Below are 22,629 nucleotides of genomic sequence, written 5' to 3'. Positions count from 1 at the left end.
AGTTCTTTCTTTCTCCACCCGAACTCACTTTGTCACAATTATGACCCATCACTAAGCCCAGATTGTTTTTCCCAAATTGTTCTATAAACAGGCACCTGAGGGAGGAGGGAGGTGGATGACAGAAGAGGTAGAGAAGAGACTAGGAGCTACCTAGGTTAACAAGAGATATGGGATTTGAAGAAGGGGCCTAGGCTCGGGCTTTGGAGTCTTATCAGGGAGTGGAAGGAGGAGGAAGAAAAGGAAGGGAGATTTCCCGAGTAGCCTTGCAGAGTGTATGCCCTAGAATGCTGCCTTCTTCCATCACTGACTCTGTCTTTAAACTTCCTGGTTCATCTCTACCTTCCTAGCCTCGATTTCCACGGTATATTGAAGTGCACTAAAAATAGCAGTAGTGATAGCTAGCACCTATGTGCAGGCACTCTACAAATATTATCTCACTTAATCCTCACAACAACCCTGTGAGGTAGGTGCTATTATTATCCCCATTTTACAGTGGAGGAAACTGAGGCAAATAGCAGTTCAGTGACTTGCCCAGGTCACACGGATTTGAACTCAGGTTTTTCTCATTCCAGGTCCAGCCTGGCTCTATCTACTGCACTACCTAGTAGTCAGGGAAAGGGAAAGACAGTGCCTTTAAAAGTCCAGTTATCAGGAGGGGAATGACAGTTTGGAACTTGGTCTGGAAGCAGACATTTGTGGAAAGGTTAAGATTCCATTAACTCTTCTCACAAACATACATAACTCTTCTCTCTTAATTTTAGCCCCTTATTTTGGGTTTCTACCTTTGTATGAATAGTCTCTCCTATGCTCCTATTTCAATTAATTAATCGACAAGCGTTTATGAAGCATCTACTATGTGCTGGGCACTTGTATCTGCTTCTCCCAACCTTCTCAAGCCCCCACATCCACCCAGTCTCTGTATTTTCTCATCAAAAACGGGCCTAGGGCCTGCAGAGCTGAAACAACTTAGGCAGAATTCTTTGCTCCTCCATTTAGTCCTTACTGCAAAGGGAAATGGACCCTAAAAGTTAGGGGGCTTGGGATGAAATTTGATTTCATCCATAGATACCCTGAAGTAGCTCAACTTGAGGGCCAGAGTTAGAATCCTTACTCCCCTTCTCCTCAGTTCCAAGCCTCTGCAGAGAGCTGAGAAACTTTCCTTAACTGGTTTCGGAGGTGCAGGGAGACTCAGGATCTGAAGCCCTCTCCTAACCTCATTTTGTCTCTCCCGACTCACCACTAGCTTCCCTTCTGTCCTGAGACTACCTCGCTACCTTCCACTGCTGTCTTTCTCGGACCTTTCCTTTAAGCCAGCTGCTTCCTCTAAGAAAGCTGTTCTAGCCCCTTTGCCCCAGCGGTTCCTTTCACACCCTCCCGTCTCCAGCATCCACTCACTAGTCCTCCGTCTTCCCGCCTCACTTTCTCCCTCTCAAATTCACTCCGACCCCCACCTTCCACCCCAGAGCCCCAAGTCAGCCTGTCTGCTCAGTGACAGCCGAAATCGTTGCCGTTCCCCCACCCCCTTCCACCCCCGGGAGCGGCTAGAGTCGTGGCCGCTGCTTGGCTGGCTTCGACACCGGACTCCCAAGGGCGGCTCTAGGGGCAGCGAAGGGTGGAGGCTGTTGAAGCGAGACGAGAGCCGGAGCTCGGGAGTTGGCAGAACGAAGGAGAGATGGCTTGGAGGATGGGGGAGGGAGGAAGCAACCCCTCCATATGTTGCTCTTCCAGAATCTTGCTCTCTGTGGCTCTGTTTTTTTCTCCGGGTCTCGGAGTCTCTGCCTTTCTGTCTTTCTCTTCACTCTGTCTCTCTTCAGGGTTTCTCTGATTTCCTCCGCCAATTCCAGATTCTTTCCCCCGCCCCCTTTAATCCTCCCTCCACCCCCGGGCCCTGGTGATTTACACTCTGGCTTGGCTCTACGGCCTCTTCCCAATCAGGAATATCGACCCCGGGAGGGGCCCTCGGGTCTCATCGATCCCTCTAAGGCTCGGGATTTAAAAATGTCAAATTTGCCTTTTCCAAGCTGGGGGCAGGGGGCCCCGAGAGGAGAAGGAGGGAAGACATCTGAGCATCGACCGACAATCTATGCCGAGTGAAATCGGCCACAGCATTGGCCACGGCCTTGAAACCCTCTTCGCTGGGGTCCCCGGGGTTGGAGATCCAGTTTATTATTAGAGACAGAGATGTAAGACAAGGAAAAGAGGCTCTGTGTCTCCGGCTTTCCACTTTCCCTCTTCTTCGCACCCTCCTGCCCAGCTACAACGGATCTCACTTCTGGTTCGAGCGGTTTTCAAGAAGGGATACCTCAGAGATAAAAATCATAATGGGGGGCAACAGAAATACAAATACATAGACACATAGAGAGAGATGCAAACACAGGTGGCTATATGTTGAAATACGCAGATGAAAATACAGAGATAATAAAGGAAGACAGGAAATTTGGAAAGACACAATAGAGACCCAGGGTCATTTTTTTTTTCAAGGCTTAAGAGTCCCTGGGGAAAAGAGGCCAAGCACTGAAAATTCTTACTCTGAGAAGGCAGTGTATGTAAGATCACCAGCCTTGATGCAATCACTCTATAAGAGTGTTTTTCCCAATGTGCGATCGAGAGAGAACTGTTTGAAGTACAATCAGCATGAAACAGAGCTGAAAGGGACCTTGGAAATTAGGTAGTCCACCCACCTCATCTTACAGATGAGGAAACTGAGGTCCAGGGAGGTGAAGGGTTTTCCCCAAGGTCATAAAGGTAGGAAGTGGCACAGCTGAGAGTAGAACCCAGGTCCTTGACTCCAGAGTCAAGGATCATATGGCTGTACCATGCTGCCTACCTCCGAAAGGAGGGGAAAAAAGCAGCAATGAAACCCTGACTCTGCTCAGCTCCTCAGCTCCAAACTTCTTCCTAGGAACAACCTACTTAAAGGCCAAGTTAACACTAGAGGAGAGTCTAGCCTGGCATAAGGCATTAGGCCCTTCCCACCTAACCATACCCTCATGAGTGGGCCAGTGACAGGATCTAGCCTGGCTCAGAAGCAGACTGGGATCACTGTGCAGAGATGGAATTTCTATCCAATCCAGGTACTCCTACTTATCCCAGGTTGGACTCTTGCACCACTTCTCCTTCCAAGGTGACCCCCTTCCTTCCACTCCCCGCATTAAGCTGTTGTGAACCAAAGCCCTCTCTAAGACCTTGGTCTGTTTCTGCATTTGTCAAAGGAAGGAGCTGGCCTAGATAGTCCAATTCTAAGATGCCATGAACCCATCAGTTCTTGACTCTTGTTGTCATTAGGGACCGGAACTAAGTCCCAACGCTATAACAAAGCCCTCTTCGCTGGCTCACTCCCCAACGGGGAAGCGCCACTTTAGTTCTCCAGCTCTGGGAGAATGGCCACTTTGGGTCCTAAATCTCTGGTTGGGTCCACAAGGGTCCCTCTTCTGTCTCGGAGAAACTTGGAGAAGAGGAGCTTTTTGGGGCGGAGGAAAGGAGGGAGCAGAGATTCAAGTTTACCTGATGGGCAGTTACTGGGATTGGAGCTATGGTCTAGCCCAGCACTCAGACGGTTAACAAGACCCTCCTCCTTCATCCCCCCCCCCAGCTGTCACCACTTGCGCTGCCATTTCCTCCAGAGCCAGAGACAGGGATCTGACAGCTGAGCCGTGAGGCCATCACACTGAAGGGCTGCGGCTCACATTGAAAGACGCACCGACACACTTGGGGACACACATTTACAACGCCCCAATAACACATACACACCCAGGCGATATCCCTGACACTTTTACATTGAAGCACCTCGACCCTTACACACGAGTTTTACACACACATACATCACACTTACACATGGGCGTATCTCCCAGGATGAAGCAGAGAATCATTGCCCCATACAACAGCTGGAATCAGAGCTCCCTGTCCTACCCCTTCCCTACTCGGTTTGGGAGCTTTATCCTGCAGAAGCCCCTTGGATTGCCTTTAATGCCCAAACCTTCTCTGACCATGATCTCTAAAAAGAGATGGGTCTTGAAGCGGGGCCTAGACTGGAAAAGAGAAATGGACGGAGGGCTCTCCAAAATAAGGCTGGGCAGCCGAGGTGAAAGAAATTAAGGTCCGGAGCGGGGTCTAGTAGGAGAAACGGGGGACAAATCCCGGGAGATGGGGCTAAAAAGGCCTTCCCAGCAATGTAGGAATTAGTCTCCCACACCACCACCCCTTTACACACACACAACTCCTACCACCGGCCTCACTCTAGGCACGTACGCCTCCGCGCCGGCCCCCCCACCCCCAGCTGTCAGTCGAGGTAATGAATGCGCGCTCAGGGCCCGCAGCACCCCCTCCCCATCCCCGCCTCGTTCATCACTGCCAGGATCGCCTACCTCCCTCCGCCCGGTGATCAGGGACAGGACCAGAGAGCCCCCTCCCCAGGCCACCGCGGGTAATTGTCAGATTGAGATGTCGATTTGTCAGGTCGGGGAGGGGCAGAGGGGGAAAAAAACCGCAATGAAACCCTGACTCTGCTCAGCTCCTCCAGGCTGCACTCCACTCCTTTCCAGCTCTGCATCTATAACCCTACTCTGCCCAAACTATGCTTCTATGCTTGGCAATTCTTGCCTTGCCTCGATTCAATTCGGTTTCACTTTATAGAACTGGGGGTGGAGTGGGGGAGTAACCCTAGGGTCGAAGTCCTATCTTCTCGCCGTAGAAGGCGTCTGGGATCGCAGTCCCGCCTGCTTCCCGCAGGAGGCGCCCGGAGGCAGCGGTCCTCCTCCCTTCACACACCCCTACCCCACCCCCTCACTCCAACTCCTGGGGCCCAAGGCCAAAGTATTCTTCCCTCCTCCCCTCTCTCCAGCCTTCAGCAGGTCCCCGGACGGCCCCGAGTGAGTGACGGGCTGGGCGGTGATTATGCGGAGGAGGGAGCGGGGGTGCGGGGGGGCCCGCGGGCGGCAGCGCTGACCCTTCACATTTCCTATCCTCCGGGACCCTCATCCATCCGAAGCTGCTCTTTGTCTGGCCGCCTAATTGCCGGCGGACAGGATGGATGGCTGGACCGACAGCCCTGGAATCCCTAATAAAGGCCGAGGCCGCCAGAGAGGGAGAGGAGGAGAAAGAGGGGAGAGATGGAAGGAGGAGGAACCCGGCGGGCCCTGGCTCTGGGGCTCTGAGTCGCCCAACTGACAAGGATGGATGGAGGATGGGGGGAGCCCGGCTAGTGAAGAGAGCCTGGGGAGTCAAGAGTCTGTGTCGGGACCAGGACCAGAGAAGGGCTGGGGTTATTATAGATGAGCAGGAAACATGCCAGATCCCGGCAGCATTCCCGACCAAGTAGAAATTAAAAGGGGGAAAGGAAATGGGTCTGTATCTCGTCCTTTCAGCCAATGCTTAGAGCCCAACGCCGAAGCACAGGTCCCCAAGAGTGGTTGCTGGAGACCTCGTGCAGAGAGAGGCACCGGGCAGGAGGAGATCTATAGCGCCTGAAGGCATAGCTCCAGCCTCAATTGCTGCTCCTTTCTGGGCAATTGAGCCCTTCTCTGGTCTCACTCTAGTTTGCTCCCACTCACCCCACCTCCATCTATGCACTCCCATTTCCCTTTAATATATCCCACTCCATTTTCCAGGGTGAGAGATCACCAACAACATGGCAACTTTAAGTCAATAGATCTCCCGTTACATGTCCTCTCTCATTCCAGGGCTGATATATTCATATATGCCCTATCTTTTTAGCATTGCCCCCTTCCTCTCACCTGTCATTCTGGGACCTGTTAACCAGTGGGCCTGGCAGCTGTCTGTGACTTGCACATTTCATTAACAGGAGCTAGTAGCCTAAGGAGAGGGGAGGCAAAGGGTGTTGCGGGATTTTGAGGAAGGGAAGAGTCAAAAAGTGGAGAGCAGAGATGTGATCTACGAATAGACAAGGGTTAGGGGTCCTCTCCTGCCTTGGGAAGGGTATTTACTTGATAAGAAGTCAGTAGTCTTCCATCCCAGATGGTTTTCTGGATTAGCTCTAATTGCTCCCTAGAGGAAATGGGAAACCTCTAGTTTTCCACTTCAACCTGCTACAAGTTCCTCAGTCTTGATAGTGCTTGGAGTTTAGAGAGGATCAAACCCAGGTGGCTACTGAGGAAAGGGATATTGAACAATAGGTTACCCAGCTCAGGAAACAATAGCATCCTGAAGATGCAGGCCAGGTCCTTCTAGAAGTGACAGTCTGTGGGAAGGCTTTTCCAGGGTTGATGAGAATACAACTGTTAAATGGAACCATGCCAGCTAGGAATGTTGGGACTTCAAGCTGTAAATGTTTGTTTCTTACATCGGAATCTTTAAAATACACTATTTTGGCACCCCCTAATACATCACAACTCTGGTTGCTCCCAGGTTTGCTAGGACCTTAGGCCAACCCTGGGTGTGGGCCATACACCCCTGAATCTTCAAGATAGAAATCTCCCCTCTTTTTCTTTTTCTTCCCTTTTAGCTTTCTCTACCCCGCACCTTTTGGTTCCTTTCCTTTTAATTCATTTGGTTTTATTTGCTGTTCTTCATAGTCTTTTCCCTCTACTATTTTCTGTTCAGCTTTTCTCTTTAAGTCTTTATTCCTCTAGAGCTAAGACAACATCCTCCCACTCTCTTCTTCACACCTCCAACTTTTACATATAAACTAAACTTATTCTTTCCATTCTTACTTTCTCCCATCTTCTCCTAATCCTTCCAACTCTGATCCCTTTTCTCTTTAGATTCAATCCCTTCTTACATCTTATTGATTTTCCACTCCTTTCCTCTTTGTTTTTCCCCTTAAGTCCCCTCTGTTCTTCCTGTGGCTCTCTCCTGTTCCTATTCTTTCCTCATTCTCCCACTCATTTACTTACCTTCTCTATTTCCCCATTTTGAGGTGTCTTGGGTTTTTGCTTAAATTCTCTACCTGCTCTGAGTTTTGCAAGAATAAGTTAGAGTTTTATATTCCAAGAATAGGCCAAGGGACCGTGATTGACCCCCAAGGTATCTTATGGGCCCTTGCAATATGCCAGCACTGTTCTTTGTTTTCTTCCTCTCCTTCTATTAAGGGGTTAGTAGGGTATAGAAGGAACAGAGAATAATCGAGAAATGATGACCTTAAAGGCAGACATCATAAAATTTTAACATGAAAACTTCTTGAAAATGATAGGTTATACATATCTCATGCAAATCATATGCTAATAATATGTTAACCAAAAGCATGGTCTTACTGTGACACCTGGACGGAACCCTGGTGAAAATTTTTAGTGTCAACCCTTGGTTAAAGTAAGGGCTGGGATAATGTCATTTTAGGTTTAAGTTATAGAGTTAAGGTTATGGAGTTCAGTTTGGGAATTGATTTAGAGTTAGTCTAGGGATTGAGTTGAGAATTGGAATTACTGCAGTTATGGCTAAATTTAGAATGAGGAGTAAAGCTGGGCTTCAAACTGGTTTGGGTAAGTGCTGGGGTTCTACCTGGAACTGAAATGGGGAGCACTAGGAACCCATCTAGGACCTCCACCTTTGCTCCCTGACTCAGGCCTTCTCCTCATTCCTGTTCTGGTTCACCTCTTAAGCCCTTTTCCCAAATCTCACTTGATTCTTCTTGTTTACCATTTACAAATCGTCTCTTAGCCCTGCTAGGCTTCTTTTTGGCTGATCAGATCAGCTGAAACTAAGTTTTCTCTCTCCTGCTTTTGCACCCCTGCTCTTCATCCCCTTATGAACCCAGACTCTTAACCTTGATGTCCTAGGGTTTGCTGCTAGGCCCTGGTCCTCCTAACCCTGTCAAGTGACAGCTGCAGGAAAAGAAAGAAGCGCCTGGTGAGCTAGAGGCATCATTCCAGAGTGAGGGGGAAAGTGCAACAGAACATGAATAAATTCATGGAGCTGGCCCCCTAGCTATCTCCACAGTGCTCCATGCCCCTCCCCTGCTGCAGTCCTGCTGGGCTCCCACAGCTCTACAGCCAACAGCTTTGCTCCCCATCCCCAGAGAAGCAAGAAGGTGAGAGAATGTCTGCACTGAGAAGGAAAGATTGAGAAAGAGGAGCTGAAGGAGGTTTGTGAACAAGGGTTTGTGAAAGAAGGGCAAGGGTGTAGGAAGGGCTAAGAAGAAAGCTTTGAGGATAAAAAGGCTGAAGAGAGATTAGGCAGAGGTTCTATGGTGAGAGCAGAAGCTAAGAAAGATAAAAAAAGAGATGGAAAGAGGGAAAAAGAAAAATGCAAAGTGAAGGACAAAGACTGGGAACCAGTTTGGTCAGTGGGGGATGAACTCAGAAATTTGGGAGGAGCACAGGGTAAGATGGAAAAGGGGAAGTGAGGAAGGTGGGGAAAAGAGAGACAGAGCTAGAGAGGGAAAGAGAAAGACAGAGAGAGGGGGGGAGAAGGGAGAAAGGGAGAGAGAGAGAGAGAATAGGACAGAGGAAGCTGGGGTAGGGAAAACATTGTATGCATGGACTCTCTCTGTCTCTCTCTCTCTCTGTCTCTCTCTCTCTCTCTCTCTCTCTGTGTCTCTCTCTCCCCCCCCCCCCTTTCTCCTCTGATCCATCCATCATCCCAGCCTGGGGGATCTGCTTTGGAATTAGACATGCAAGGGGCTGTCGAGGCCCTCAGCCTCCCCCACCCCAAGACAAATGGTGACAAAGACCTTGGAATAAAATTTGTATTTATAGTATGAAGAGCCAGCCCCTCCTTTTCCTTCCACTACCAACAGTCTCCATCCACCACCTGACCCTCTCAAGCTATCAACCCCTCCCCTTAACTCTCCCTCCTCCTCTATCCTTCCCTCCTTGTCTTAAGCTAAGGGAAGGGAGAGAGAAAAAAAGGGATCTGGCCCAAGAGGGCCAGGACACACCCAGGAGCTCAGAAAGCAACAGATTGTCCCACAAACCTTACCCCCTCAGCTGACTCTTCAACCCAGGCCCAGTAATGCAGCAACATGTGACTCCCTATGATACAGGTCCTGCTTCAGTACTATATCTTCCAAAACTCAAATCCCTTGCCCTAACCTCTGACAGCAGTTTCCTGACCCCATCATCCTGGTTCCCCGAGCATCTCTCTTCCTTCTCTCTCATTCTCCTATTTGAATTTCCCAAGGCTGCTGACTCCATCCTCTGTCCTCTAAACACCCAGCCCTTATCATTCCTAGGGATTTGGGAAATGCAAGTATAGTATCCTTCCTCTAGAACTTTCATGCCGTATTCTGGGAGGGAACTCTAAAGTCCCCTGCCCTTGTGATTGTTCCTCAAAAAATCAGAGGCACAGACTATCACTGAAGGGCAAAGTCTATCATTAAATCTACAGACTGATTTACATTTTTTTGCATAGCAAGTTTCCATTTCTCCCCTCTCTACCAATTATAAATCATAGGGAGGGGCAGATAAAATCAGATAAGGGGTTATAATTTTCCTTTTTCCAGATTAAAAACAGGGCCAATTTTTCACTCTGTAGGAAGTAAATGTGCCAGTCACCTTCTGAGGGGTTGTGGGACAAGCCTTGGCTGAGGCCTTTGGAAGGCACTAAGACTAAAGACAGACCTTTTCTATCATGTTCTTCTCTCACGCTGCAATCCTGAGGAATTTCTCCTGGTGCACTGTGTCCCATTCAGTAGAATCAGACAGCCTACATATACACAAGACAAAAGGAGGACACCCTCCTCCTCAATACTTTCACACAGAAATAGACATTCATAGTAACACATGAATGAAGGTACACAGTGAAACAGTTATATTTCCAAATACCATCAAATAATTTACAGTCACAATGCCATCCTTTACAGACTCATACACACAGTCATGCATAAACACTGATGCATATTTACATACATACAATAACATATCCTGTACATACAATTACGTAAACACACAGTCACATAAACATATAGCATGACACAGACCTATAAGTCATACACAGAGAAAGACCTATTCAGTCTTACAGACATACACAGTCTCACACAGACTCTCACATGCAGTCACATTTGTTCTCTTCTCTTTGCAGAGAGTTGATATGTTACATTGGAGTCAGCACACGGACCTGGGTGTCTCTCTGTAGCTCGCCATTTACATTTCTCTAGATCTGTCAACCTGTCTCCGCTCTCTGTCTCCCACTCTATCTCTGTCTCTCCCTCTCAGCGTTTCTCTGGGTGCCTTTCTTTTTCTATCTCCCTATTTCTTTGTCTCTGTCTCTGCATCAGTATTTGTCCCCTTTATTTCCTGGTGGTTTCTTTTCTCTTTCTGCCTGCTTCATACTCATTTTCTGTCTGTTGCCTTTTTTCATTGCAATTCAACAAGTATATATCGAACACCCGCCCTGTGTTAGCTCAGAGTCAGGCGCTTTGGGGAGAAGGCCTTCTCTTCCCCCCCCCTTTTTTTTGCCCCTCCATTGTCTTTTTCTCCCTCTGCCCTCTCTCCACCAAGTCTCTCATGTATCTATCTGCCTCTGTTTCCTGGTGTCTCTGTCCATACATCTCGGTATCTCTGTCTTTTTCTTTCATACTGCTTCAAGCTTCTGTCCAGGTCCTCTTGGTTACATGTTTGTGGAGCCCCGGCCCTGTGTTTTAGAGGGCTGCGGAGTAATTGGGCCTCCCCTTAGAGCTGTTTCCTGGGGTAGAGGAGAGGAAAAGACCGAAGGGGAGGGCCAGTCCTCCGCCCCGCCCCCGCCCTCCCCATTCTCAGCTGCAGGGGTCGCTCCGCCTCCGGCCGCTTATAGCGGCTCCCGCCGCGCGGCTGCTCACACAGCCCGCTCAGCCACCCCAGGAGGGTGGGAGGGAGTGAGAAAGCCAGAAGGAGAAAGAGAGTGAGAGAGAGGAGAGCGGGACTGGGGCCGCTGCCAGGCTAGGGCCGGAGTGGGGTCAGCACCATCCCAAGGCCAGAGAGCTGAGCCCTATGAAGAGTTCGCATCAGGTTCGTGCCTCCCGAAGCGCAGAGCCTGGGGCGCCTGGCCTGTGGGGAGTAACCCCCGCCGGTCCAGGACCGAACCGTCAAGGGATTCGGGAACGCAGGAGTTCGGGATTCGTGAGAAACACACCGTTCGAGGAACCCGTGACCCAGGTATCCGAGATCCGTGAGTGTCGAGCAGTCAGGGCGAATTGAGGACGCAGGGTCCCCAGGTCCTTGGGCACCGAGCCGTCGGGGGCTGCCCCAGTATCAAACCCCTTGGCAGCTGCTTTAAGAGACACTTTCGGGGTTTGAACCATTGCCATTGGAACCTGCAGGGGCAAGAAGCCAGACAAAACCGTCGGGTGGGGGTAGTTCCGGCGCAGGCTCTGATACTGCCCCAGACCCTGTTGCTGTTGCTCGAGGAGAATCCAGGGTAGCTGCAGCCGCAACCATTGCGCCCAAGAGCGAGGAAGACCTCTTGGCCCTGGCCGCATCCCGCCTAAGCCGTCGCAAGCGGGTGGTGGGCGCGGCCGTCGGGGTGGCCATGGTGCTGCTGCTACTTGTGGCCATCCCGCTGCTCGTGCACAGCTCCCGCGGGCCCGCGCACTACGAGATGCTGGGCCGCTGCCGCATGGTTTGCGACCCTCACGGGCCCCGAGGCCCAGATCCCGACGGGTCACCCGCTTCTGCGCCTCCATTTCCCCCAGGAACCAAAGGAGAGACTGGCCGGAGGGGCAAAGCTGGGCTGCGAGGACCCCCTGGTCCACAGGGCCCGAGAGGTCCCCCAGGAGAGCCTGGCAGACAAGGGCCCCCTGGACCCCCAGGCCCAGGCCCCGGAGGCGCAGTGCCTGCTGCCTATTCTCCCCGGATAGCCTTCTATGCTGGGCTGCGTCGGCCTCATGAGGGCTACGAGGTGCTGCGCTTCGACGACGTGGTGACCAACGTAGGCAACGCGTATGAAGCGGCCAGCGGCAAGTTCACCTGTCCCATGCCGGGTGTATACTTCTTTGCCTACCACGTGCTCATGCGCGGCGGCGACGGCACCAGCATGTGGGCAGATCTGATGAAGAACGGGCAGGTGAGGGACCCGTCCTCAATCGACCACTCAGTATCTCCGACCTGCCCGCCCCACCCCCATTTCCACCACCCTAGCTTGAACTCCTCAGGAGGGACACCTCCAATCTCCCCACTTGAGACAGCTTCTCTCCTCCCCATCCCCTTGACTCCCCCTCCCCCTTCTCCTCCCTCCCACCACACACACTCCAGAGGCCTTGGACTGGGTCCCAGGCAGAACAGAGGTGTCTCCAGATAGTTGAGTCTCTCTGCCCGATCTGGTTCTTGTTTCTCCCGACTTTGGGCCGAGCCCTTTTCCCTCATCTAGACTCCTTCCACCACCCCTCCTCTTCTGCCGACCCTGGGACCCAACATCCCTCGGGCGGTCCCTGCAGTTTCCAGTACTTCGCTATCTTTGCTTATTCAAAACTACCTGGGTTCCCTTCTACCCGCATCTCCTCGGAGTCTCTTCAATTACAGCTCCAAGCTCCCAACCCTGTTATCCCCTAGAGTTCCCGCAGACGTCTGTTGGCAGGCGGGTGGGCGCTGGTTCGCGCCGGATTCGGCTCTGATTTTGAAGAAAAAAGGCTATTTGTTTTTCAAACGCAAACAACTTCACGCCCCCACCTTACCACACCCTCCCTGCCCCACCCCCCGCCCCCGCATCCCTTTTTGCCTAAATCCAGAGGCTAGAGGTCTGCTCCCTTTCTTAATTGCCACTTCCGAGCTTCCCAGGGGCAGCAGCCCAAGGTGGGATAGGAGTGCAGAGTCTAGGAGGTGAAAAGGAAACGATATTCGGAGGAAGAATAACAGGAATGGAGGAGAGAAATTTACTGGGCAGCGCCCCGACCTTAAGAACCCACTGATCCGGGTGGCTGAGGTTCTGACTCCCCAGTCATCCCTCTGTTTCCAACGGTACCGAATAGTCCCCAAACACACCTGCACCTGTTGGAACTCTCCCAGATCTGATCGAATCCTAGTATTACGTGGTTCACACAAAGGGGGTGAGTCCAAAAGGGCGGAGGAGGTGTGGGAAGGAAGTCCAAAGAGGAGCCCCGTGGTCAGTACCTGTGACTGCTGTCTTTGGTTTGGGGAAACGGGAGCTTAGGTTCTTTTTGCCTAGAACACCGTGGGGGTCAAAGGTTAAGGACTAGGAGGTGAGGCGCTAGGGAATGTAACTAAGGGAGTCCTGAGTAGGGTAGGAGGGTAGGAGAGCTCTGCGCTGCGGTTCTAAGAGCAAGTCGCTAAGCTCTCTACGCTAAGCTGGCTCTATAGCATACTGGACGGGAGAGGATTTCAGTGTGTTCGTGTTTAAACGCAGGGCCAATTAAAAAGAAATTGTGGATGTGAAGCAGTCGGGCAGTTGTGCCCGGAGGGGTGACCCCAGGCTATGCCAGATGGCTCCTGGGTTTGGGGTCCCCAAGTCTGCTTTGCTTGTTCCTGTGTCTTCTTGTCTCTGTCCACGTATACCACTGTCCCACGTCTTAATAGTTCTGTGGTTGTGCGTTTCCCTGTCTCAGTGTCTGTCCGTGGTCTGTCCTGGTGTCCGTGTGTCTTTTAGTCCATTCACACCTACTGGCGACTTTCTTTGGGTCTCCCTTTTTCCCTTGCCTTCCAGCCTCTTGACAACTGAGGAAAAGTGTGTGTGTGTGTGTGTGTGTGTGTGCCAGGACTGGGGCGGTGCCCATTCTGTATTCTGGGCGGATGGCTCCCAGGCTGCGGCCCTGGGGACGGTAAATAGTGATTAGAATAATGATGAATAATTAATGCGTTAATAACCAGCCCCTGCAGGACTGGAAAAGAAATGATGGGCGGGGGTGTAGGAAGGAGGAGGAGTGGTTAACAATCAGATGCTTGAGGTGCGACTGCAGCGGGGGAGGGAAAAGAGAGAGGAAAGGCACTCCAGGGTCTATCTTACCAGTCTTTTAGCCCTAAAAGCAGACTTTAAAATTTCACGAGATCAGTCAGGTGGAGTATATTCTTCCCTATTTGGTCCAAGCCGAGAAAGTGTGGGTTAGAGACCTGAAGCCCGAACTTCTAGTTCCCGAGGCCCTCAAGATGAATCCGTTCAAGAGAAAGGGCACTGACCAATATGATGAGTTGTAGGGAGGTGAGCCAGCCAACCCAATCAGATACTGCATTGCCCCCAAGGACTTTACAGGGTCCTTGGCAGTGTCCGGCCTGCCCTGCCCCACCCCCCAGTGTAGTTAGCTTTGGGGAATAGGAATGGGAGAGAGACTGGGCCTGGGCCTGAGTTCCCAGGGATCCGCAGGAGAAAACTGAGACTCCCTCAGGTTGCCAACCCATCAGTCAGAAAACGAAGGGGGAGGGTGGGCCAAGTACCAGGAGCCCGGACTTCTGAGGTTGTCCTCGACATCGGTCCACTTACCCCAGGTCCGGGCCAGTGCCATCGCCCAGGATGCAGACCAGAACTACGACTACGCCAGCAACAGCGTTATCCTGCACCTGGACGTGGGGGACGAGGTGTTCATCAAGCTGGATGGCGGCAAGGTGCACGGGGGGAACACCAACAAGTACAGTACCTTCTCTGGCTTCATCATCTACCCGGACTGAGCCCTCTCCCGACCCCTGCCCTCACTGAACCATCAGGGCTGAGCCCTATCCTCAGCCGTTCCATGCCCACATCTTATTCCTTTTGCTTAATTAGACTGCCAGGTCACAGTCCCTGCTTCTCCCCCAACTCCAGACATAAACCAACAGAATGAAAGCTTCTAGGGGACCAGCTAAGCCTCCGGTGGCAGAGAGGCATAATTTGGGGGGTGATCCTTGTGAAATAGAGGACTGAACCAAGTATTGCAACACAAAGGTAGGTAGGCTCTAGGACCAGTGGTGTTAGGTGAGGCACAAATGAAGGTCCTGGAGAAGGTTTGGCCCTAGGTTGGGAGGGAGGGCAAGGGTTCAGAGCCTGATGTCCCCCCATAGAAAGGTGGGACAGGCAGAGAGGTAGGCAACCAATTAGGCAAGGAGATAGTGATATACAACTAGTAAACACCAGCATCTGGGGACAGGGAAGGGAATGCAGAGCATAAGATCTAGACTCCATGAGGTGTTCCGAAGATACAGCTAGGCCTTGGGCTAGGATGCTGGTCTTCTCCCCCATCTCTACCCACTCCCTCATCTCCACAAGGTAGAGGCTGGAGATGGCTGCTCTTCAGTCCTTATACAACTGAATCCAGCCTTGGTCAGTAAACTGAAGGAGCATTTTCTGGCATTTTAAACCCAAATTGTGCAGCTCCATCCCTACCATATCCCATAATTGGACTGAGCCCTAGGGTTACAGTTACTGTTCTCTCTTCTAATAAAACAAGGTTTGGGACACGTATAGCCGAGTGTGACTTGGGCTGAGAAGGAACAGCGAAAAGAAAGCTACATCGCCAGTCATTTCGTGACTTCAAACACCCCTACTACACCTTGAGTCCAAAACACTTTAGGGAAATGGACACGAAGGTTATGGGTAGAGAAAGGATGGAACCTCAGGGGAAATACTGAGTCCAGGAAAAACCTAGGTTTCAACACAGGGATAAGTCTCAGCTTCTAGTAGGTGGGGTGTCAGCTGAGTCCCATCAAGGCCTTATTCTGGAGAGATTAATTGGCAGAGAGCTTTTGACTTGGGAGTGAGCATGATGTGATGCCAGATTCTTCCTCCAGAATAGGGATTCTTAACCTGGGGTCCATGGACTCCCAAAGAGTTCATGAACTAGGATGGGAAAAAAGTTACATTTTTATTTAAACATAATTGGTTTCCTTTGTAATTTTATGTATTTTATACATCTTAAAAGCATTATTCTAAGAAGAAATCTGTAGGCTTTATTGCCTGACTGCCAAAGGCATCAATGACACACAAAAAGGTTAAGAACCCTTGCCGCAGGCTGGTGCCTCTACTTACCCATCTAATATCAAAGGAAAAGTGACAATAAAGGAAAGGTGCTAGTGGGATGGATGGAGGTTTGGGGAGAGGGAGTTTGTTGCCAAGGAGAACACCACTGACATCTAGAAGGGTAGATAATTTAAACATACCCAGATGGAGAGCAGAGACCCTAAAAGTGCCTTCAACACACAGTATAGCCATGGGGGAAAGATATCATGAGAAGGTTGGTAGTGCCACCTCATGGACAACTAACACAGTAGCAGCCTACAGCTGCCTTCACACCTTTATGTCAGAGGTAAGGAGTCTCAACCTCAAACTACTCTTCTTTCTGCCCTAAAAGAAGAAAAAAAAGCACAACTATGATCATAACATTTTATTGAAAGATTAAAAAAAATAAGGTCCATGTATAATAAATAACGAGGAATGAAGTGTGGGGAGGTTTGGAATAGTCCTAGGTAGCTGGAGAAGTGATTGGAACAAAATCCTAGAAAGAGAAGATATCCTGTTAGTCTGGGCTCCTCCTAAAACTCAGGGCCAGCTTTTCTTTACCCGGGTCTTCACTGGGTAAAAGGCCTACAAAGCCAGACAAGTCCACCCCCACCCTGACCCCCCACTGCCAAGTGAGGTTTACCATGGCCTCCTGCCTCTCCAGCCATGTGGCTACGGGATTCTTACAGATCCTCTGGGGACCAGGAATGCCTCGCCCGGTATAGAAGGCACACTCGTCATCCAGGCAGGCTTCATAGAGGAGTCTAATGGCTTCCAGCCATGCATTTAGTTGCCGGCATAGGGCTATGACAGCAGGACCTGGGGGTAGGGGATTGAATGAAATAAGCATGGAGAGAAGTAGGCAGAGATATTTTTTGACTATTCAATCTGAAGGTAAAGTTGGTCAGAAGGAAGATGGCACAGGTTCTGGTATAAGATTTTTCCCCCTTCTATGCCCCACATGAAAAGTGGATGAGACCAAAGTGAGACAGAGAAGGAAAGATAGGGCACCCCCTTATTCAAGGAGGGATTTCTCCCTCAGTACCCAGGGAAAAGTGCCTTTGCCTACCCACTCCCCCTTAAATCTGGCTCCTTACCTATAGTGCCCATGGGATTCCTTAGGGAGTCAAGAGAATGGAGAGGAATGCTGCCACAGAGTGGGCATTGAAAAAAGGTCAGGTTGGTGGAAGCTGTGGTGTGCATGCCAACGTTAGGCTGCTGTATGAGTTCTTGAATGCCTGGGCCCCCAGTGGAGATGGGTTCCCCAACATCGGGGTGCTGCATAGGTCCTTGGAGGCTGGGAAGTGAAGAACCATGCTCTGAGGGTTCCATTGCACAAGGAATCATAGCCAACTTGGGCTCAGTCATTTTTAGGTGAGACAGGCCACTCTGGTGGCTATCCTCTACTTTAGCCAGCCCTTCTACCTCCTGTTGTAATAGCTGCTTCAAGATATTGATGCGCTGTAAATAAGATAAACAAAGGAGTCATGAGGCCATTCGGTCCCTGTGACAACCTCCTGGAGGATGGGGCTGCTACCCCTACATCCCTGGGACCTACCTCATGCCTGCTCAGCTCCAGGGACATCCTGTTTGATGAAGCTGCTACCCCAACATCTTTGGGGCCCACCTCATATCTGCTCTGTTCCAGGGACGTCTTGTTGGATGGGGTGGCTACCCCTGTATCCGTATCCCTGGGGTCTGCCTTGTGTTTGCTCAGTTCCAAAGACGTTCTGTTTAGAGGAGTTACGGGGGAGGGTTTCTCAGGTTCCTCCTCCAGATTTGCCCAGCTCTCTTCATACAACTGCCTGACAACAATCTGCTCCTGGGGGAAAAGTACAATTGGGAAGCCAAGCTGATGGGGAAAGAGGCAGTTAGGATCCTTGCAACACCCAAAACTCACTAGGAAAATGCCAGGGTCTCTGTCAAAATGGAATCAGAGAGGAAGGCAGTTCATTTCTCTGAGGCAAAAAGCTTCCTAAGTAGCTCTCCCTGTGACTCTATTTGTCCCTAAATATTGTGTTCACCAAGAAAAGGCAATACGGTTTAGGGGACAGAGGGCAAAATAAGATCCCCAAGATCTGCTTCTCAAGAGGAAGAATCAGAAGCTACTTAAACCAGAATTTTAGTAAGAAAGGAGTACACGTGAGAAAAGCCGGAAGGGTATCTTTAGAGTAAGCTCAGAGCCAGATGGAGGTTGGACTTTGTTAGTAACAACTCCCATCCACTGCAATCTACTGCTACTCACCCAGGGCAAAAGTAGCCTTCTCAAGACAAAACTGGAGAGACAGGCCTATCACACATGACCAAGGAGATATCAACATACTGACTCACAAACTTGTGAACAAAGACAGAGGGAATGCCAGACCACTCAAGTGCCACTGCTCCCAGGTCTCCACTCTTCCTGGCAGTACTCACACCGCTTCCTGCTCTCTCTTACCTGCTGAACACTGGAAGTTGGAGCACGGGTGGCCTGAGGAGTCTTGGAGAAGACGGGCACATGACGTACCACAGAGTAGGAGGTCTGTGGAGAAATCAGAGAGTGGCTAGAACTCGTTGGGCCAGACAACTCACACTCAGGTGACTTCCTTCCTTAATCCTAACCCCATGTATGTACAAACCAGAGCTGGCGGATGGGTGACAGGTACACGATTAGCCAGTCCAAAGGGCGAGGCATGGCCTACCTGGCCAGGAGTGAACTGAATGAGAGGAGAAGAGGTCCAAGGGAAGCTAGGGCTATCCTGTGGGGGAGAAGACAAAGAAAAGTGGGACAGAAAACACCAATTTACCTTGCCTTAGATTACTCTGAAAGGAGACAGGTACATATAAATGAATTTCTGCTAACTTATCCACTGGAGAGAGGCTAGAAGGTTGGGGCAGAGAGTTAGTTTCATTTTAGAAAGGCCTGGTTCTGTTCTGTTTCAGACCTAGGCTTCTGAACATTGTAATACCCTTCTGGATATACTGATACTACCCTATCCACCTGCTCTTATTCTCAGTGCTACGTGCTACTGGGGAAGTCTCCCAAAAGCTGGAATTTCCTATCTCTCCCACTCCCAAATATCCTTGACCTCCACTCTCTAAGATATTCTCTGGACTCCCCATCTCACCATGGGGAGAGGGGCTTCATGTGTTCCTTTCAGTGGCACCTGCTGAGCAAGACTGTGGGTTTCACGTCTACTTTGGGAACTGTTCAGCATTTCGGAGGAGGCGGGGATGGTCGGCTCTCCTGGGGGTTGGTGAGCTATGTAAAGAATGACACTCATTCAAAATTTTATTATATGCAATATACTGTGCTAGATACCATGGAGTTTTACCTCCATGGTAAATAAAACAAAAAAGGTTAGACCATGTACACAAATGAGAATGAGAAGTCTGACAGAGGGGCATAAAGGGCTATGAGGTCAGATAAAGGGCAAAATCACTTCTGGCTAGAGACTGGAGAATCAGGGAAGACTTCACAGGGTTGGACCTATTTGAGCTGAACCTGGAAGGATGAGTAAGACATTAGGGGAGAGCAATCAGGCATAGGGGACAGCATGATCAGAGGATTAACTGATTCAACAAATATTTTTTGAGCACCAACAATGGCTCATCTCTGTGAACTGAAAATGTTGATTTAACCAGCAGAACATAAACTTCTTGAGAGCAGGGACTATTTTTTTATTTTGTCTTTGCATCCCCCTCCCTACTATTCCCCCCTTGCCCTAGGGGCCGAGCATAGTGCTTTGCACATAGCAAGTGCTTAATAAATGCTAACTGGATTGGAACTGGTATTTAATGTATACTTATATTAAGGCTATGGGGCAACTAGGTAGCAAAGTGGATAGAGTGCCACGCCTGAAGTCAGAAAGACTCATCTTCTTGAGTTCGAATCTACCCTGACACTTACTAGCTGTGTGACCCCAGGCAAATCACTTAACCCTGTTTGCCTTAGTTTCCTCATTTGTAAAATTAGCTGGAGAAGAAAACAGCAAACCACTCCAGTATCTTTGCCAAGAAATCCCCAAATGGGATAACATGTTAAGACTATGTAATAGAGTCAGTATAGGCAAATTTTCAGAGGCAGCTTGCTAAATTGGGGACCCTCATTTTCCTAAGGGGAGGAGAGGTGAGTAGAAGTGATAATCACATCCACTGGGGAGGGGGGGAGGCTAGGAAACTCTCAGTTGGCACATATGGAAAGCTCTACTTGGGGGCAGAAAGAATGTCAGCTAGGAAGAGGCACTCCCATAACCATGTACCATCTAATTTATACCTCCTGGCTCCAAGCTTTGATAATTCCATTCTACCCCTATAATTAGTTATCTCATTTTCACCTCACCTGGTAGCCTAGTTCTTATCCAGGGCTGTCCTGAATCACTGCCCATCTGGGTCCTGATGTCAGAAAGAACAGGAGGGTTGAATTATGCTCTACGTGTCACTCAGGACTATCCCCCTGTAAAGTACAACTATTGACATAGTGCAAGGCACCCCAGGGCCACTCAGTATAGTGGGACTTTCTGGTGACACATCAGACCCAGATAAGATCCTGGGTTACTAGTGACCCTGCTCTGGAAGGTCAGGAAGGGTTTGAGGACTCTGACACCACGGTGGAAGTTCTGCCACACTGTACTGGATTCTTTGTTTTTTCCCTCCCTCAAAGCCTCCTGATTATTTGAGTGTTAAGGCCATAGGTGGGCCCATAGTCAGGGAGGAATATGTTGGGTCATTCCTTTTCAGTGAGGTAGAATACTATCCCATCATGCCCCTATCATGGAACCAACCCCTCTGAGCCCAGACCCACTCCTTACTGGCTGATGACATTTCTTTCTGTTGACTCTTGATTGCTACTGAAGAATGAAGATCTGGTATAACGTCCTGGGGTCTGGAGCAGAGTAGTAAGGGGTAAGAGCACAATCCACCATCTACCTCCATCTCTCATCTCAAACTCCATTCCGCCTCTTCACACCCATTCCTTTCAGTACAACAATCCAACATTTACAAAGTCTTTGCTATGTGCAAAGTGCTGGGTATACTAAGGAAAAATAAAAACAGGCCTCCACCTCAAGGGTGGGTTTGGGGGCAAGTGAGAGGAAGGTTGTACAGAAGAGGTAATACAGGCCAAAGCTGAAGACTTTCAAAAGGCACCCATGAGGAAGGAGGACATTCCATGCAAAGGATGGACTGTGGGTACAGTGCTCTTTACCACTATCCCCTCTCCAGATAAACTGCATCTCCTTGAGACCCAGCTGCCCCCCATGACTACAGAACCGGGAATAAACTTATTTCATCTACCTCTTCCATCCCCAGGATCTAGCGCAGTCCCTTGAACATAGAAGGTGTTTAATACATGCTGATTGGAACCAGGTACTATTATTGAGTGACTATTAAAGCTCCAGAAGAGGAGTTCTTAACTTAGGATCCATGATCTACCAACAGGTCCAGGGATAGATTTCAGGGAGTCCATGAACTTGGATGGGGGAAAAAAATTACACTTTTATTTCAATAGAACTGGCTTCTTTTGTAATCTTATGTATTTTATTTTATACATTTTCAATCATTATTGTAAGACAGGATGACCAGGGCTTCACCAGCTGCCAAAGGGATTTGTGACACAGAAAAAGCTTAAGAACTTCTGTTTTAGAGTCTAAGACCTGATGCCTTGGGTCACTAGAATTGTGGGACTTCCTTGAGCTAACAGATGTTGGGGAATGTATGATCTACAGCCCCATTTCAGTCACAAAAATCCAGAAAACTGGACAGAATCCATTATGTCTGTAGAGGTCTGAGGGACTCCAGAGAGAGGCTTCATAGCCTAGGAACAGAACCAACAGCTGTTACTCACCTGTATCCCATAGGAGGCACATTTTTGGTTTTGGTTCCCCCGGATCAGTACTCTTTGGGCCAGACCCGTCTGGCAGCTGTGACCACTGCTAGTCACCTCCACCTTTGACAGCATGGTGGCCAAATCTCCAGGGTCCACTGAAGGAAGAAAGGTGATAGAAAGAAGTGACAGTAGGTAAAAGGTATAGGGGAGAAAGTACCCTGCCTCTAGGTGGTCCTAGTCCCACAACACCATCATGGGGATGCCCAAGAACAGAACTCAAAGGAACCTCCAGGCACTTACTCAGTCTTGCCCCTTTCCCAGTCGACCTTGCTGTGGCTGGCTCTTTTCCATCTAAGCAGCAGTCAACAGCCAAGAGAGGTGTATTTCTAGACCTTAAAGGAGCACCTGGCCTAGGCGGAGGAACAGCCTCCATATTTTGCCCCACAGAGCCTGGGCTGATTTCCTCCAGTGGGGCCCGGGGTCGAAGGCTTCCCTTCAGGCCCACAGTCTGCTGTTTCAGCTTCTGCCTAGGGCTGACTAGGTCTTTCTGGAGAAGCTGAGCACCAAACATCTTCTTCTGCATCATCTCCTGGGGGCAAGGAGAGAAGAACAGAAATCTGGGGTTCAGAGTGAGAGCTGGGAAGCTGGTAACCCCACTGCACCTCCATTCCTCTCTCCTTCTCCCACCGCGGACCGGCCTGGCTCAAGCTCACCTTTGGATCCCGATTCTCCTGGCCCGAGGCTTGGGACCCTCCACCAGAAAGAAGCAGGCATTTCCGGGCCAACACGGGAATCCTGCTGGGGGTGGAAAAGGCAGTTTGCAGATGGGTGTCCATCAAATCCCCACTGGGAGTCATCATGACCACTCCTGGGGTGGGGAAGGACCAAGGTCACGACTTTCTTCTCCCCCCCCACAACACACGGTCCAAGAGTAGGGTCACTTCCCGCAATAAGGCCACACTCTCGGTTCTTTCCAGCCCAGCCGCTAACTAGAGCAATCCAATTCTTCAGTTTGTAAAATACTCATTCAAAGCTTCTGA

The 22,629-nt window shown here is 50.0% G+C and overlaps 2 protein-coding genes across 3 annotated transcripts; one reads left to right on the top strand and one right to left on the bottom strand.

The window, feature by feature from the left end:
* The first annotated feature begins 11,397 nt into the window (after positions 1–11,397).
* On the top strand, positions 11,398–15,236 carry C1QL4 (complement C1q like 4). Its single transcript, XM_027844463.1, has 2 exons — positions 11,398–11,931; positions 14,301–15,236. Exons 1-2 carry the CDS (start codon positions 11,398–11,400, stop codon positions 14,478–14,480), a joined length of 714 nt encoding a protein of 237 aa, XP_027700264.1. The 3' UTR covers positions 14,481–15,236.
* Positions 15,237–16,153: 917 nt separating this feature from the next.
* Positions 16,154–22,629, bottom strand: TROAP (trophinin associated protein). 2 transcript variants are annotated; one of them, XM_027844278.1, is made up of 12 exons: positions 22,303–22,629; positions 21,890–22,178; positions 21,608–21,744; positions 20,574–20,647; positions 20,105–20,157; positions 18,891–19,024; positions 18,402–18,521; positions 18,221–18,304; positions 17,342–17,605; positions 16,881–17,244; positions 16,427–16,602; positions 16,154–16,279 (listed from the first exon to the last, which is right to left on the bottom strand). In XM_027844278.1, the coding sequence occupies exons 1-12, from the start codon at positions 22,447–22,449 to the stop codon at positions 16,247–16,249; spliced, it is 1,875 nt and encodes a 624-aa protein (XP_027700079.1). In that variant the 5' UTR covers positions 22,450–22,629; the 3' UTR covers positions 16,154–16,246. The 2 variants fall into 2 exon arrangements, with proteins under 2 accessions (XP_027700079.1, XP_027700080.1); XM_027844279.1 differs by lacking the exons at positions 18,891–19,024; positions 20,105–20,157; positions 20,574–20,647.

The sequence above is a fragment of the Vombatus ursinus genome, unplaced genomic scaffold (genome assembly GCF_900497805.2).
Source record: "Vombatus ursinus unplaced genomic scaffold, bare-nosed wombat genome assembly UNPS02014941.1, whole genome shotgun sequence".
In the NCBI taxonomy this organism is placed as follows: Eukaryota; Metazoa; Chordata; class Mammalia; order Diprotodontia; family Vombatidae; genus Vombatus; species Vombatus ursinus.
This window is presented reverse-complemented; position numbering and strand designations above follow the sequence as displayed.